Source organism: Lichenostomus cassidix, chromosome 11 (assembly GCF_008360975.1).
Source record: "Lichenostomus cassidix isolate B80296 chromosome 11, HeHo_3.0, whole genome shotgun sequence".
NCBI lineage: Eukaryota > Metazoa > Chordata > Aves > Passeriformes > Meliphagidae > Lichenostomus > Lichenostomus cassidix.
Window position 1 is genome coordinate 8,805,490 of NC_139492.1, and position 15,324 is coordinate 8,820,813.

Below are 15,324 nucleotides of genomic sequence, written 5' to 3' on the forward strand. Positions count from 1 at the left end.
CCCTCCTGGGCAGAGCATCCCCCAATGGGATGAGATAAGTCCATGAGTCATGTGGTGGGTCCCTGATGGCCCATTGTCTGTCATCGGAGTGGGTCATTAGCAGGTGATAACAGCTAATGGCCCACAGCTGGTGGTAATAGAATACTTAAATACATCTATATTGCAACCTAGGACATCAGTAAATAGTGAAAACTATATTTTGGAAAGTCTGTAGGGCAGTGCTTTGTTATCTACTGATCCCTCCACCATGTGTTCTGGAGCCTGTCAGCTCTATTGATGTGATTTTTTATCAAGAAGCTAATGTAGAACTTAGGCGTTTTTTCTGCCAACAATATGCTTCAAGGAGATTGCTCCTCCTATCTGGTTCCTTTCTGATGCAACAGGAAATCTGTTGGAGTAGCTCTAATGTACTTTCTTAGACTTGTGTCTGTGGGACCAGAAAAGGGAAAAGACACAGAGTGTCTTAACATGTGCTTCAAATATTTGACCTCTAGAACCAGTTGCGAAGATTGCAGCTTCCTCTTTTTGTAAGTTACTTGTTACTGTTGTGAAAGCACAAACTTGCTGGTTGAGGTCTAAGTAGTGGGAATAATTACAAACTTCTTCCAAGAAATCTGTCAGCCTAATCAGTTCCCTCCTTCCAAAGTGGGTCCACATTGTTATGACAACCTCAGGAGAGAAACAAAGGGCCTTTAATGTAATGTTCACATTCCTTAAACAGATATTGTCTACAAATTCAAGAGTGTAGGAGAATCTGCTTGTCCATTTAAGGTATCCCCTCACTCTGAGGGCATTTAGCCCTTATAAAAAGGATTTTATTAAAGAATACGAAATTAAGACAAAGCAACTCAATTAAGATTATTACACAGTAGGTATAGGAAGACAATAAGTTGAAGAAAGCATGAGAAAGTAATTTTGGTAAAAGAAAGAGAGGAGATGTGGCTTATTCAGAATATTGATTGTCTTTCTTTTTTATTCTTATAAGGTGTCAGAGACAGAGGATAACTTCTTCTGAAGTAGAGACCAAGCCCCAACTTATTACTAGCGATAAATCCCAATGAAAGTTGCTTGAAAAAAACAAAATGTCTGAAATAAACTCAGTGAGCAAATACTCCAGTCACTGATACTGAAGAGCAGACTGAGCAGAGTTGGGTTTTTTCCTGAAGGCTGTTTGGGAGCTGCAGGAGTCCTGACTTCTGAAATTTGATACAGCTGGGTTTTTCTCCCCCGTCATCTTGCCAAGCTCGGTTGAACCTCGTTCAGCTTGGCCAGACTGTCTTAACATACTAGTGCCATACTTTTCAGATCATTACCTTTCTTTTGTTGTCTTTTAGAAATTACTGCTTTTCAATTTGGTAGCTGTGCTAAGCTCATTTTTATCTTAATAGTATCACGGTATTCTTGGATTATGGGAAAGAAAGTAATATATCACATATTTTTGTTTAATTTTTATTTGCTACTACCTTACCCCTGGAACAATCAAGTTTAGTTTTTATTTATATGCATATTTAAAATACGGAGTACAAGAAAGTTCTTTGGAGATAAAAAGTACAGTAGCATATAACCACCTTTTCACTAACTAGAGAGAAAACTGAGATTTGGAATAAATAGGTTTCCTACACAAAAGTTTTGATAATATAGTGATAATCTGGCTAAGAAAAATATGTACTGAATTAGGATATTGTTAAATAAAGAATACTGAAGATACTGAATCCTATTCAATATACAGCCCTTGAGTTCAGGCAGAGGTTGTCTGGCTCTCCACTTCTGAAAACATAAGGTATGCAAAAACAAAATGTTGAGAGCCATGAAGGAATTGTCTTGGGGAAGTTGATCATGTGAGTAAGTTTAGTCAGCAACTATAAAATACTTGTGACATCTGAAGGTCTCATTTTGGGTTTCGTTGCAATCTTGTGAAATAGGTCTGACTGTAATTTATTTTGATAGAGGAACAAATATATTCAGAATACTCATTACTTCCTACCAGTTCATAAAAATCGAGACTACTGCTGTATTAGCCATAAAGCATATGTTCTTTAGAACCATCAAATGGTTTAGGTTGGAAGGGACCTTGAAGATCATCTTGTTCCACCCCTCTGCCACGGGCAGGGCCACCTTCCACTGTCCCAGGTTGCTCCAAGCCACATCCAGCCTGGCCTTGAACGATTCCAGGAATGGGGCAGCCCCAGCTTCTCTGGACAACCTGTGCCAGTGCTCCATGACTCTCACATTAAAGAATTTCTTCATGATACCTAATCTAATCTGCCTTCTTTCTGGTTAAAGCCAATACCCCATGTCTTATCATTACCTGCCCTTGTAAATAATTTGATCGATCTGCTTTCTCTTCCTAGTACATTTCTCTAATACTGTTGAATGGAACTGGAAAAGAGTATTGAATCACCTGTGACTCAACATTGCAGCTGCTCCATGGATGTTTAACTCATCCTCAGCCTAACAAGGAAGGATGAAAAAACTTATCACGTGCTCTTTTAATATGTTTTAATATGTTTGCCTAAAGGGATTTTTAGATAATCTTTTATTTGTCAAAACAATGTTGATAAATTAAATGAATTATTTTATGTAGCAGTTTCTTTAGTTTCAGGATAGCTTTTCTTTAGTTTCAAGGGTAATGTTAGGAAAATGGGCATGTAATCTGAGTACAGGAAGGTCTTTCCTTCCATGTGGTGAAACTGTGTTTAAAACATCTGTTTCCTGCTGTTTTGTTTAAACCAGTAGTGTTTTCAGTACTGGTGTATTTGGCTTAGTTTAACCTAAATATTAGTGTAACAGGTAAGTGCATATTTAGATTACAATAAAAATCTTTGAAAAGTAAGTTAAACTGAACGTTGTTCAAATAGTCTTTTAATTTTTACTTTTTTTTTGTTCTTCCCCTAGGTCTTTTAACATTTGTAAATTGTGCCTATGTTAAATGGGGCACACGTGTGCAGGATATATTTACTTATGCTAAAGTTACTGCTCTTATTGTCATCATCATCGCTGGACTTGTTAATATATGCCAGGGTAAGCTTGTAAAATTAAAGCAAAGGTTTATATTTATCAGTTAAATTGAGTGACTGGTTTAAAGACTGTAAACTACCTCTGCATATTTTATGAAATGCCTCAGCAAAAGCATAATACAGCAATGATATCAATGTTAGGCATTATCATGAAATTGTGTCATGAGATACCCATCCTATCTCAGTTGACTTTGAACTTGGTAAAAGAAAGTAAGTGATTGCTCAGCAATGTTGTGTGATTTACAGCCTGCAGAATAGAATAATAAAGGAAGTGAAAACAGCAATATGCAGAGACAGCAAAATACTGTGGGAGTGGAGAAAGTTATAAATTTCTCTAAGGAACATGCTACTTTACAGCAAGATCAGCTGAATATTTTTTTACAAAATGAATTTTGTGCAATCTGAAACTGTCTTAACTTAAAGCAAAAATAGATTTCTAAGAATATGTAGGTAGATTTGTGAAACAACAGCTCTGTTTTCGCTCAAAGCCTGAGTTCTGTTACGGCTGTTGGGAATTAGAAAGTCTGTGTGTTGGGCATTGTGCCTTCAAGTTAGAGACATTCTGAACTTAGTTTTGTTCTTAGGCCTTCCTTTGGGAAGAATTTGTTGGTGTGTTAGCTTAAGAAAATCATCTCCTTTCAAAGCAGCTATTAAAGGTCTGTCTTTCCCTGGCAATCTGACAATTTATGTCCTTTGCTCTGACTGGTTATTGTCAAAAGTTCATGAGCATGGTAATTACGGTGAACTGAACAAGAATATGCCTATGTGAGCACCAGGTTTAATCCTTAGCACATCAGCCCATCCCTTGTTTTGTACATACTGGGCTTGTTCACATCTAATTTCCTTGACATTGTGTCCGTTTTTTGTTTCTAACTCAGCAGTTCCTCTGCCTATGTCTGTGCCAAGGGAATAGCAGTGTCTGCTTGGGATAAAAAGTAGGGAAGAAAAATATTAAATATCAGATAGTAGATATCAGATATTTTAGAGGCCTCAAATATTACCCTGGCCAGTTTTAGTGGAGTCTAAATACTTCAGGATGCACAGTACAGGGCATGTTTTGGAGTTACACAGTAATTTGCCTTTCTGTTTTCAGTAGTTTTGTGTGTGTCTGTATATGTGAAATAGTCTGAATATATAAGCTGTGAATTATGAGCTTGCCTTGAGTTGCTTAAAGTCAAAAGATGGCACAAGTTTTCACAAATACTGGTCAAAAAAACATACACTTTTTAGCTTGGGAAAATTTTATCCTATGTAACAGTAATACTTCATGCTCTGTTAATCTTTCTCAGTTTTCTGTTTTTAATAGCAAAAACTCAAACATCTGTGTAGGTGTTTGGGGGGGGGTTTCTTGTCATAGTTATCTAAAATCACCTGTAATCCTTCTCCATAGGCTAATGTTTGAAAATTTAAAAGGATATGGAAGAATAGAGTGGGTTATTTTCTAAATATGTATTTTATAAAAAACCACTCTTAACCTGAGTACTGTCATTGCCAGTTGTTTATAGCTTAGTCTGAACTTCATGTTCCTGAACTTTTTGTACCACTGTGGACAAACCAGGTGTTTAATTGTAGAACAGTATCATACACACCCAATAATTTTTAGGAGTTTTAAATGCCATGCTTACTCTCATGGCTAAAGCACAGAGTAGATTTGGAAGAAAGGTCTTCATAAGCAGATTTGAAGGAATTAGGGCTTCTGAGGTGTGTTTGTAGTTGTGTGCCACATTGAAAAACATTACTTACTGTATTTTATTATCCTGTTCTGCATTGCATCTCTTCCACACAGGACATGTATCGCACTTTCAGAACTCTTTCGCAGGATCCTCTTCTGATATTGGAGACATCTCCCTTGCACTATATTCTGCCTTGTTTTCTTACTCTGGTTGGGATACGCTCAATTATGTAACAGAAGAAATCAAAAACCCAGAAAGGTAAATGATTTGAGCTTTTTAAACCTGGACAGTTCCCAAGTTGCTGGGTTTGTGGCTGTCATTCGGTAATGAGTTCTGAGCTTACACAGAAATGAGTGGAACTGCTCTATACTTAAAAGATGAGGCTGTGAACAGCCATTAGCAAAGATTTACTGAAATCCATTGAAAATAAAAAAGAAAAACGTAGGAATAAATAAGTCTAAATGATTGCAGGACGCTGTATTCAGAGCATTCAGTTCAAGATGTTGCTGTTTATTGTAATAGGTGTCAATATTGCAGTGGAACAGCTACCAAAGTGTAGTCTGTTTACCTGTGTGATCATTCGGATTTCATATTTAAGAATGTAAATTAATCTTTTCCATTAATTTATGCTCTAAAAATGTGACTGGCTAATCTTGGTCAGCTGTGAGTCTGTAAGCAGATGCCTTTATGTTGGAATAGGATCCCCTGTGATAATTTTTACATCCTATTATAAGCAACAGCTCAGATTGCTATAGCTGAATGATAAAGAATGAATGAGATTTATTTTTTTTAATTCTCCCAACTGATTTTGACTTTTGAGGTTTATTCTTTTCTATGTTGGATGCTGAGCATTTATCTAACCAGGAAAGTTATCTATTAAAAAGATAAAATAGTAGATAAGTGTTTTAACTGTAAAAATAGCTGATTTTAGACAGATTGAATTCCAGATTGACAGTTTGTTTCTTTAAATCCTCTTGCAAAGATTTGATATACATACTCAGAAGACATATGTTTTGTATTTTCATCATTTGGTCCTTCAAATTGCTTTTTTCTGCCAAGACCCTCCTTTTTTGAGTACTGTTGCAATGCCTTTCCCTCTTTTTGAAGTTAGTATGTTGTTACTGTTATTACTTTGATAGCTCTTCTATTAGATATATTGTTCTGAAAAACAATTTTTCTCACAGGATGTTTAGTTGATGAAAATTTTTTCAGAATTATTTGCTCTAGATAGGCATCAGTGCCTAATACAAGCTTCATTCTTGGTAGAATGTTAGCTGGTAAAGTGAACTTCAAATTTCAGCTTTCTTCATTGACAGTTCTTGGGAATAATGAGGTATTCTAGACTTCTACAAAATTACTGCAAGAATTACATATTTTTCATGTCCACTTAATTGGTTGTGCCTTCATTCTTGTCCACCCAAAAGTTGCAATCCACAAGTTACATTTGACATAGTTCCTTGGCTTTAAGCTTGGATGATGCACAGTCCTTAAGGTGCTATTTCAGCTTTTTGTTACATTGTGTAATATTGCTGAATTAAACTCACAGTTTTCTGCTTGTTTCTTCTCTGTACTGGGATTCATGGATCTTTTACTGTGAGTGTGCAACTTGAAAGAAGAGTCAGAACTCCCAGTTACTAATTTACTGATTTATGTGGAGGATTGTCGTGTATGTTTGTCTGTCTGTTGCATGGCAGCAGACACAGCTGGACTTCTCAGCCTCAGGAAGTCCTTGACGAAACTTCCAAAGTTCTAGTCAGACTGGTAATTTTTATGCTTTGGATTTTCATTGTTTGGGGTTTTTTATTGTTGTTACTGAAAACAGCCTTCATGGCAAATGCACGTTAGTGTCACCCTGCTGTGACATAGTTGAACTGCCACATACCTGAACTTGAAAGTCTAACTAGTGTTCTACCTAAAGCATTTTTGCTGCGATGTCTCATCAGCTGGCGATCAATGTTCTTCTGATTGCTGCTACAAACATCCTGATGTGCTTGATTTCAAACTGGGCAAATGTGACAGTAACACTCTCAGTTCTGCTCTCCCTTTTGAAACATTTGAATGTTTCCTCAAGTCTTGTGAGGCTTGAGGAAAGAATAAGGCCAAAAAAAGCCAAAACCTAACATTAAAAATTTGCTTCTGCTCTGTAGTTTCTTTCTGTGGAGCTGCAGACTCAGGGCTGTGAGTTTCTCACAATTAAGTCTTATCTGCTTACATCTGAAGGCTATCAGTGTTTTCCTGTTGACTTTTTTTTTTATTACTTTCTAGGCATGTGTTTGCTAGTAAGGCACACCACATGCTGAGGTTCACAGCTGTTTAGCAATTTTAGATCTTCATCTCTGCTATGCAGTCCAGTTAGTTTGTTCTCTGCAGTGATGAGTGCAGATGAGAACAACAGGGGTTTGGTTTAGTAGATCTCCTGCATCAGTTCTTGAAGTGCAGGAAGGACAGCCCCATTCCCAGGGAGAAGGAGTGCAGTGACTCAGGGCTCTGCCTCTTTGGGTTCTGGTTGTGGTAATTAACACAAACAGCAGGAAATCATTTAAACCATGTAAGATTGAAGGCTGTTATTACAGATCTGGAAATCTTGGAGTTAGATTATTTGAAGAGCAGTTGCATAGAATTCCATTTTACACATAATCTAGGTTTTGAGTTATTGTAAAAATTACTTTTTTTTTTCCAGTCTTCTATATTAGAATTTCTAGTTTTGGAAGAAACTAAACTGTGGTTCCAAAGATACCCTTTTTGAGATCTTTATTCTAGCTTCATAACTTCTCTGTGTATTGTAAACTATACAAATAAATAACTTTAATCTGTTACCAATGGAATTCTTTTTTCTGCAGTTGTGGGTTTTGGAGTATTTTTTTCTGTCTTACAGGAACTTACCACTGGCTATTGCAGTGTCTATGCCAATTGTGACTGTTATCTATATTATGACCAACATAGCTTACTATACAGTGCTGGATTCTCAAGCTGTTCTCTTCAGTGATGCTGTGGCAGTGGTAAGTTGACCATGTGGCATTTTGATACATTATTAACTTTGCACCTCTTAGATGTGCATTTCATTTTAAGGGGCAAAACAGGAATAATCCCTAGTTTATTTTAGTACATAACTGAATACAGGAGGACAGAAGGAGTCCTCAAAAATAATTTAATTTTAAATAGGAAAGCAGTTAATAAAATCATGTCTAATAATCAGATACATTATCAGATTTAGTGAAAGGGGCACAGATGCATCTTGTTAGTGTACTTTGCAAAGTTTCTAATTAGACTTCTGCACTTTGAGCTAATTGTAAATTTTAAGACTCATTAGTGCCTGATTGTGTTCCTTTGTGCTGCTGTATTCCAAACCTGGCAGTGTTGCTCTGAGCTGTTCGTGACTCAAAGCTTATCTGCAAACGGATGTGTGGCAGCTCAGTCGTGACAGTTTCCATTTGTATCTCCTCTTCAGTAACTTACATTACTTCCTTCCCAACACTATTCATTACAAAAACCTACAACAACATTTTCAAATTCATTATTTTTGTATATGGAAAGAAATTTGAATCCAATTAAAATACATAAGCTTTTTAAAGTAAAAGCTGGTAGAAACATGTTTTATACTTAAGCTAATAATGAAACAAAAGTAAAGGATTAGGTTTTTCTTTTGCCCTATAACTAGTGAATTAATTGGATAGTTCTAGTTACTATAGCCTTTAAAATTGAGACTTGGGAAAATTTAATCTTCTTTTTGGCTATGTAAATTGGAGGAAAAGAAATAATACCCTGCCTCTCTTTCAGATTTCCAATTGGCTTCTAAAATATAAGTAGTAGTGGACAGAGTTTTAAATACATCAAAATTAAGGAAGTATTTACCCTGTTCCCACAGAGGATTATTATGATTAAAAACTGACTTAGCAAACCAGGTAATTCTTGTTTCAGATGGTTCTGGAAAAGCACTGACTTGACTTTATCTCAGACTTCAGTAATACTTATATTTACTGTAAGATTTAAAAATAGTTTATGGTAAATGTGGGCTGTAATTTGTTATTTCAAATGGAGTTACACAAATGTTTATTTCAATATGTATTGAAAGTAAATAAACTTTAATTCTTTACCTCTTTTTTAGCAGGAATATGCAAATACAAAATTTTCATGAAATATATTGTGAAAAACTTCCTAAAACATGTCAGAATGAGACAAAACAAGGACAGAAAATATTAAATTTTGAATAAACACATGCTAAGGGGTAATTTATTTCTGTTGTAGATTGTAGTATCCCATATAAAGTACCCTCCAGTGAGTGATAATGGGATTATTAATACTTGTCTATAGTTACTGAGTCCAGACAAATCTAAAAGTCAGTACACAGTCCCCTATCTGCCCTGATTTCTGTAAAGGAGCACAGTTTTTTCTCTGACAAAATCTGGACCATACACTGCTTTGACAGCAATGAAATTCTCCAATCCAGCCTATCCCCTAAGTGTACTCTGTGCCTGCTCTTGTGCTGCCCCTTGTCCTCACAGAGGTTTATTCAGCTGTTTGGTGAATGGGATCAGGAAAACTGCTCTGCCCTGGGAGACGGGGGAGTGATTCCCTGTGGGTGTGCTCAGTCCATGTGCCTGAACACAGCAAGCGACAGCATTGCAGCAGTGATTGGTGGCCAGATAAAGGCAGGGTGGTGAATGCCTGAACCTTACTGCACATGTGAAACCCAGGCCTAAATTTTTATGATTTTATACACTTCATTTAGTTGCTCTTTGACGTTGTTTTTTGCTAAAAGTGAGTATATATTTATCTTTGAGTGCATGTATACATTTATGTATATATACATGCTGTGCAATTTTACATGAAATTGTAATATTCAGAACTGGACAGATCAGGTTTCTCTCTCTAGTATAAGATGTGTCCGAACATGGAGGAGAAAAAAGGACAACTTAAAAATGGTATAAAGTCCTTCATCAATCTGCTTGCATGCAGAACTATTTAGTGACCAGGGAAAGATGGAAAAAATGTTCGTGAGTTCCAGAATTATTTTAGACCTTTTACTTCTTGGGCTAATTTTAATGGAACTTAACTGAATGAATGACTTTGGAAATCTAAAACCATAATTTTTCACTGAATCTCAGGTTTGTCACATACCTGAACTTAAAAGTCTAACTAATGTTTTACCTAAAGGCATTTTTGCTGAGATGTCTCATCAGCTGGCAAACAATGCTCCTCTGATTGCTGCTACTAACATCCCTTTTCGAATTATAAGGTGAAAGTCCAGCCGAAATTCAATACTTAACAAATGAGATATTGAAGGTTCCTTTTTATTGCTGATATGAACAGTTGCCCAGTTTTATGAAACCAATTTCAAAATGTCTACTTAGACATTAGGAAATGGTGTGGGGCTCTGGAAGGATGTCTGTAGAATGGAAGAGTTGACACTGAGAATCTGACGTGTGCATGACACGTACTTTGCACTATTCTGTGTGGTTGGGCTGCAGTAGGGGAGTGCAGCAGGTGTGCTCTTGTAGTTCATCCTACAGTTTAAAAAGGGGAGCTCCTTTTAGTGCTGAAGCTAGACAATGGGAACCAAAAAGTAGCAAGTGGCAATAATTTTGAGAATTGCTTCGAAAGTGCACTTGCAGTTCAAGTTGAAATACTTAATTCAGGGGGAAAAAGGAGCTTAATGACTCCATTTGAATCCCCTTCTATAATACAAAAATGTAAAAATCTTTATGGTGAAATTTCTCTGGGTGGTAGAAGAGTTTTATCCTCAATGGAATCTTTAGGAAGACTTAGGGCATTGTATTCAGTGGATGAATGAAGAAAGGAGGTGGGATTTAAGCTATTAAAAAAAATTAATCTGATGAAAATGAGCCACTTTCATCTGCTCATATATTCTACATGTGACACAAGATACAGATTACTTATTGCCCTTTATGTAGTTGGTGGAAGTTGGTGTAGGGTGAAAACTACATTAATGACTTTTTAAAGAAACATGGTACTAATATTGCTGCATTTTAGAGTCTTTTTAGTAGTAAAGCAGCAGTTACATTTAATCTTTCCTTGTTGCTATTTTGGTAAGGAATGGAGTAGCTTTCACCTTTTCAGTGAAGAGGCTTTGAGCTGTAAAGGGGTGGGGTGAAGCTATTTCTGGTTTCTGAATGTACTGAAAGTTCTGAGTAAAGGAAGTATGAGTGTGTCTTTCCACATTGTCTTGTGTGCTGTTTTTCTTGGTGTCTGTGAGGCAAAAGAAATCATACCAAGGAATTACATAGGGAAAAAATGATAAAATGTCTTCCTTTTATGTCACTATTGGCTTCATTGTGGTATAGTCCCAGTGCTGGGGCTAAGACACTGACTTTTTGTTGAAGAAATTTAAGTAATACAGCAGCAGCTAGCTTAAAAGTTCTGCAGATGCTCTTCAGATGGTTGCTGATCATCAAGTCACTCACTTTTTCAATGACTCCTGTCAGAGTTTCACAGTTGACCTCTGTTTTACCTCCTTACGCAAACCATCACAGCCTTTGCTGTTAAGTTTTATGCATAGGAAAGTTACTCTGTAGCACAAACACAAATAAAGAGAAGCAGACTTTTTTTCCTCACCTTTCAATGTCGCTGAACAACTTTTTTTTTACTGTTTGAGGCTACTATGGTGTTTTTTGTTTGTGAAGGTGGCAGCTGACTGCACAAGCACTTTCTGGGCTGTTTTATCTGCTAACAGGAAACATTGGCTGCCAGCGCACAGCTTGTTGCCTGCTTGCTGTGTTTGGTCCTGTCTCTGGTTTTTGATTGAGTTCATACAATAGGTGATATTCGGCAGCTTACTTCTTTTACTTGGAAGAGCTAATAGTGTTTGAAGCAAACAACTGGTAGTCCTGCATAGCCAGCTGCCATCTTTCTTGGAGCGGTACAGCTTCGTCAGTAAACTGGGGATAAAGAGAACAACTTCAGTTGCATCTTTGAATACCATCTTGTGAGTCCAGCATAGATCAGTCAATTTACTCTGGTGCTCTTGTATTCTAGAGCAGACTTGCTTTGCTTTGCCATGCTCCCTCAGTGAACTGGAATGTGGGAGGCTGTGTGTTTTGCTGTTTTATTCTTCTTTGGTGTACAGTCTAATAAATGTTGAGTCTCAACAGCATGGTGATTGAAACAAGATTTACAGGAAACATGAACATTTAAATTACTTTCTTTTGCACCTTTACGATTTTCTGACTCTTTTCGGTTGATGTGCACTCTTTCTTTAATATAAGTGACATTAAATCTAATTTGGTCAGTGGGGAGAGATGTCATACTGTATCCTGACAATGTAATCTATGGCAGTGGGAGAAAACTTCATTTTCTCAGGGGCTTTTTTTGTATGTGCAGCTTCCTGACTGCCATAAATCAGAGTTTGCTTCTGTTAGGAAATAACACCTTAGAGGTCTCAGAAGCTCAAAACTGAGAAAACATATGTAGTTCTGACTGCCAGATCTTCCTGTAATGTGTGAATGTATTTATACTTTGCCACGAGAGAAATGTCAAAGTAGAATTAATTGTTCTTCCCAACCACCACTCAGATTGTTCATTTATATATAAATCCCCCTACTGCTCTGTATGGTTTTCAGGATAAGATGTTATAGAGCTGAGCCTAGAAAACCTCCTGGGCAATAGGATCTTGAAAGGAGTTACATGAACAGGCTCTGTAGATGCCTTTTAAACTTTTCTAATAGAAACACCTCGTAATCTCTGGGTATTTTTTTGGTGTAAGTTTCTTATTCGTGTTAGACTACATTCTCTTTTTATTGGTCCCTCCAATCAAGGCTGTTTAGTGCTTTGCCAGCCTAACGTGCTTGTAGCTCCATACACTCTCACTGTAGTCTGACATTTCTTGTGTGACTCTAAGTGCACTTCTTGTGTGCAGCTAAGTGTGATGAAACAGTTCTCATCTTGTGATTTGTAACATGGATGTGACTCTTGCTACTCATCTGTGTGCCTGAGTTACTGAGTGTGAGGCAGTATCCTGTGTATTTTGTTGTGGCAGCTCTTGATGTGGGGGATTTCTGCTGCTTTTAGTTCAGCCTGTTTGTATAGAACTGTTGTTTGGACCTTTAAATGGACAAAAAAGTGTTCTTTCAAACTATTCACAAGTTACCAGCTAATGATCATAAGATCAAACTAACCCGAGATAAAAATAAAATTTATTTAAATCAGTCATTCATTACTTGAAACAAAGCTGTATTCAGTTTTTGACCATTCTTCTGGGAGTAATGTAACGTTTTAGTCATAATGAAATAAGGGTAGTTCAGCTGAGAAGTGCATGGCTGGAAGCCTCTGCCTTCATTATTATTCCCTGATGATGGTTTAAAGAAAAAAATCAAAACTAAGGGGAACAATTCCAGGTGCATACCCTACATTGTGCATGTATCTTTGTATACCTTACATATCCAGTGGATGGGAGGGCATAGAATAACTTTATCTATAATTGAAAGTGTTGTATCAGCCCCTGAATTTTCTGTTTCCAAGCTGTTAGAAGCAGTTATAGTTCAAGTCAGGACTACAGGACTTGTCAGACAATAGCAGAGATGACGATTTAATCTCTTAATCCTTCTTGCTCTTTAGACTTTCTCAGAAGAGTCCTGAGATGATATTCATCCCCATAGTGGTGGCTTTCTCCTGTTATGGTGGACTAAATGTTTCTACTTATAGCTGCCTCCAGGTAGGCTCCTGTGTCATCCTCCACATGCCTTTGTGAATGCTCCATTTTTCCCCACATTGCCAGCTCATTTGTTTCTAAATGCACTTCACAACTCCCAGAAGTACTGGTAATTAACGTGGAATTGGTGAAGAGCTTGGCTCAGAGCCCAGGCCTGGCTCATTTGTGGAGGATCCATGATTGTACAATTGTGGTTTTAGCGGAAAGCAGCCACTAACTCTTCTCCCTTCTCCCCAGCTTCCTTTCTTGGTTCAGTGCATTCAGTGTGTGCTCTTGATAACTTGATTGCAAGTTGTGCTTTTTCTCTGCCCTGCCTTCTTACGCAAAATAATCCTGATATGCACACAGTGAATGTTTATTGCGGCTGCTTTTACTTACACTTCAGTAGCTCTTTCAGCAAGAAACACTGTGGAAATCTTTGGGTTTGTCTTCATTCACAAGAGACTATAGCTGAGCTTCAGAGAAGACTTTTCTTGGCATCTGTTGAGAGTAGAATATTGAAGGATTTATAAATTTGTACTCAAGGGTCTGAGTAGTAGTAATGAACTTGGCTGGTTTTTGTCATAAATGAGGGTGAGACCCTGTCAGAAAACACCTGCATAAGGGCAGGTGGGTCTTTACATGTCATGTTAAACTGGTAAATATCACTAGAAAGATTAGCCAAACTTTGGTATCTTTCAGCTTTGTTTTGCTGAAAGATCATTTTGCAAGCAGATCTACTTTGCAAACCAAGCTGAACTTTTTTTAGGTGATTCTCAATTAAAATACTCTTTTGCATTACCTCACTTAGGGAAAAGTTTAGCTCTTGAAGTTTCTCCACCCTTTGCTCTGTCAGGAATCCCAACTACTTAGCATTAGAAAGTACATTAGAAATGACAGTGTTTGGTAGAGGTTGTCACTACATTACTCTCTCTTTTGAAGAGTCTGACTTGTACAGATCTAGGGAAATTATTTATTTAGGCTTTGAGCTGGAGCAATAGTTATTATAGAACGTCCAAAATACATTGGATCAGTAGCATTTTGATCTGTATATAGTTTGTGTTTTTACTGCTCATATGAATGATTGTTGTTTTCCAAGACATATGAAACAACATTAGCATATCTTAGAATAATTGGACATACATTACAGGATGGAAATAACCTTTGAATTAGTCCTGAACCTGTCATTCACACTGGCCCATTACCAGATGTCCCAAAAGGAAATGGAAAATGCTTGCAAAGAACATCCTTTGGGAGAAAAAATTTCTCCCAATGACATATTAGCTAATTTGCATCCTTCAGTATAAGATTATGTTCATCAGTTTTCTCTCTCTTCCTTAGCTTCAGCTGTTAATATTACTTATCTAAATGCTTATCTTTTAGGCAACTAAACATCTTAATTCTCTAACATTTTGTTCTGTATCTTAACTTTATATATTAAACCAAAAAATCCTGTTTTTTAGGAGTTTTAAATTTGGTGTTTAATAATTTTAGTTGCTGTTTGGCTTCAGAAATCAGCAGTCCAGGTTTAAATATTCCTTTAAAATATTACAACAATTGCCTATTAGAATTTTCGTCTTGTCTTCATTCTTGTTCTGGAGGAGTTGTCTTAATTCATTGACTGGATTGTAATAAATTCTGCTTCAGGAGACTGGGTTTCTCAGAGCTACATTTAGATGCAGTAAGGATCTGAGAGAAGCACTTTGAGTTCTAGTAATTATTTTTCTTGAGCAGGAGAAATCTTTTAGATACAATAATGTCAATTATTAGTTGCAGTTTCAACTGGCAGAAAAGGAGTAATCCATGGTATATAGAACCCATTTCTTATGACATGGCCTTCTGCTGAATTGATGATCTGATTTCAGCATGAAGTAGAATATGGGAGTAGTTCCTTTATACTTTTCTCATGTCATATTTTATAATATCTGTAGGAATCTGTGTGCATTTTTCCACCCCTGTGTTGAAGCTCCATTTTGAGGGAAGCCCTGCT

General features: G+C 36.9%; 1 protein-coding gene across 5 annotated transcripts in view; it reads left to right on the top strand.

Annotated features, from left to right (window-relative positions):
• Positions 1-15,324, top strand: part of SLC7A6 (solute carrier family 7 member 6) — a 44,433-nt gene that overhangs the window by 22,190 nt on the left and 6,919 nt on the right. For all 5 annotated transcript variants that reach the window (XM_085071806.1, XM_085071808.1, XM_085071809.1 and 2 more), the window contains exons 3-5: positions 2,896-3,021; positions 4,804-4,948; positions 7,566-7,689. In XM_085071806.1, the coding sequence (XP_084927932.1) occupies positions 2,896-3,021; positions 4,804-4,948; positions 7,566-7,689 (395 nt within the window). The remainder of the gene's footprint in view (positions 1-2,895; positions 3,022-4,803; positions 4,949-7,565; positions 7,690-15,324) is intronic.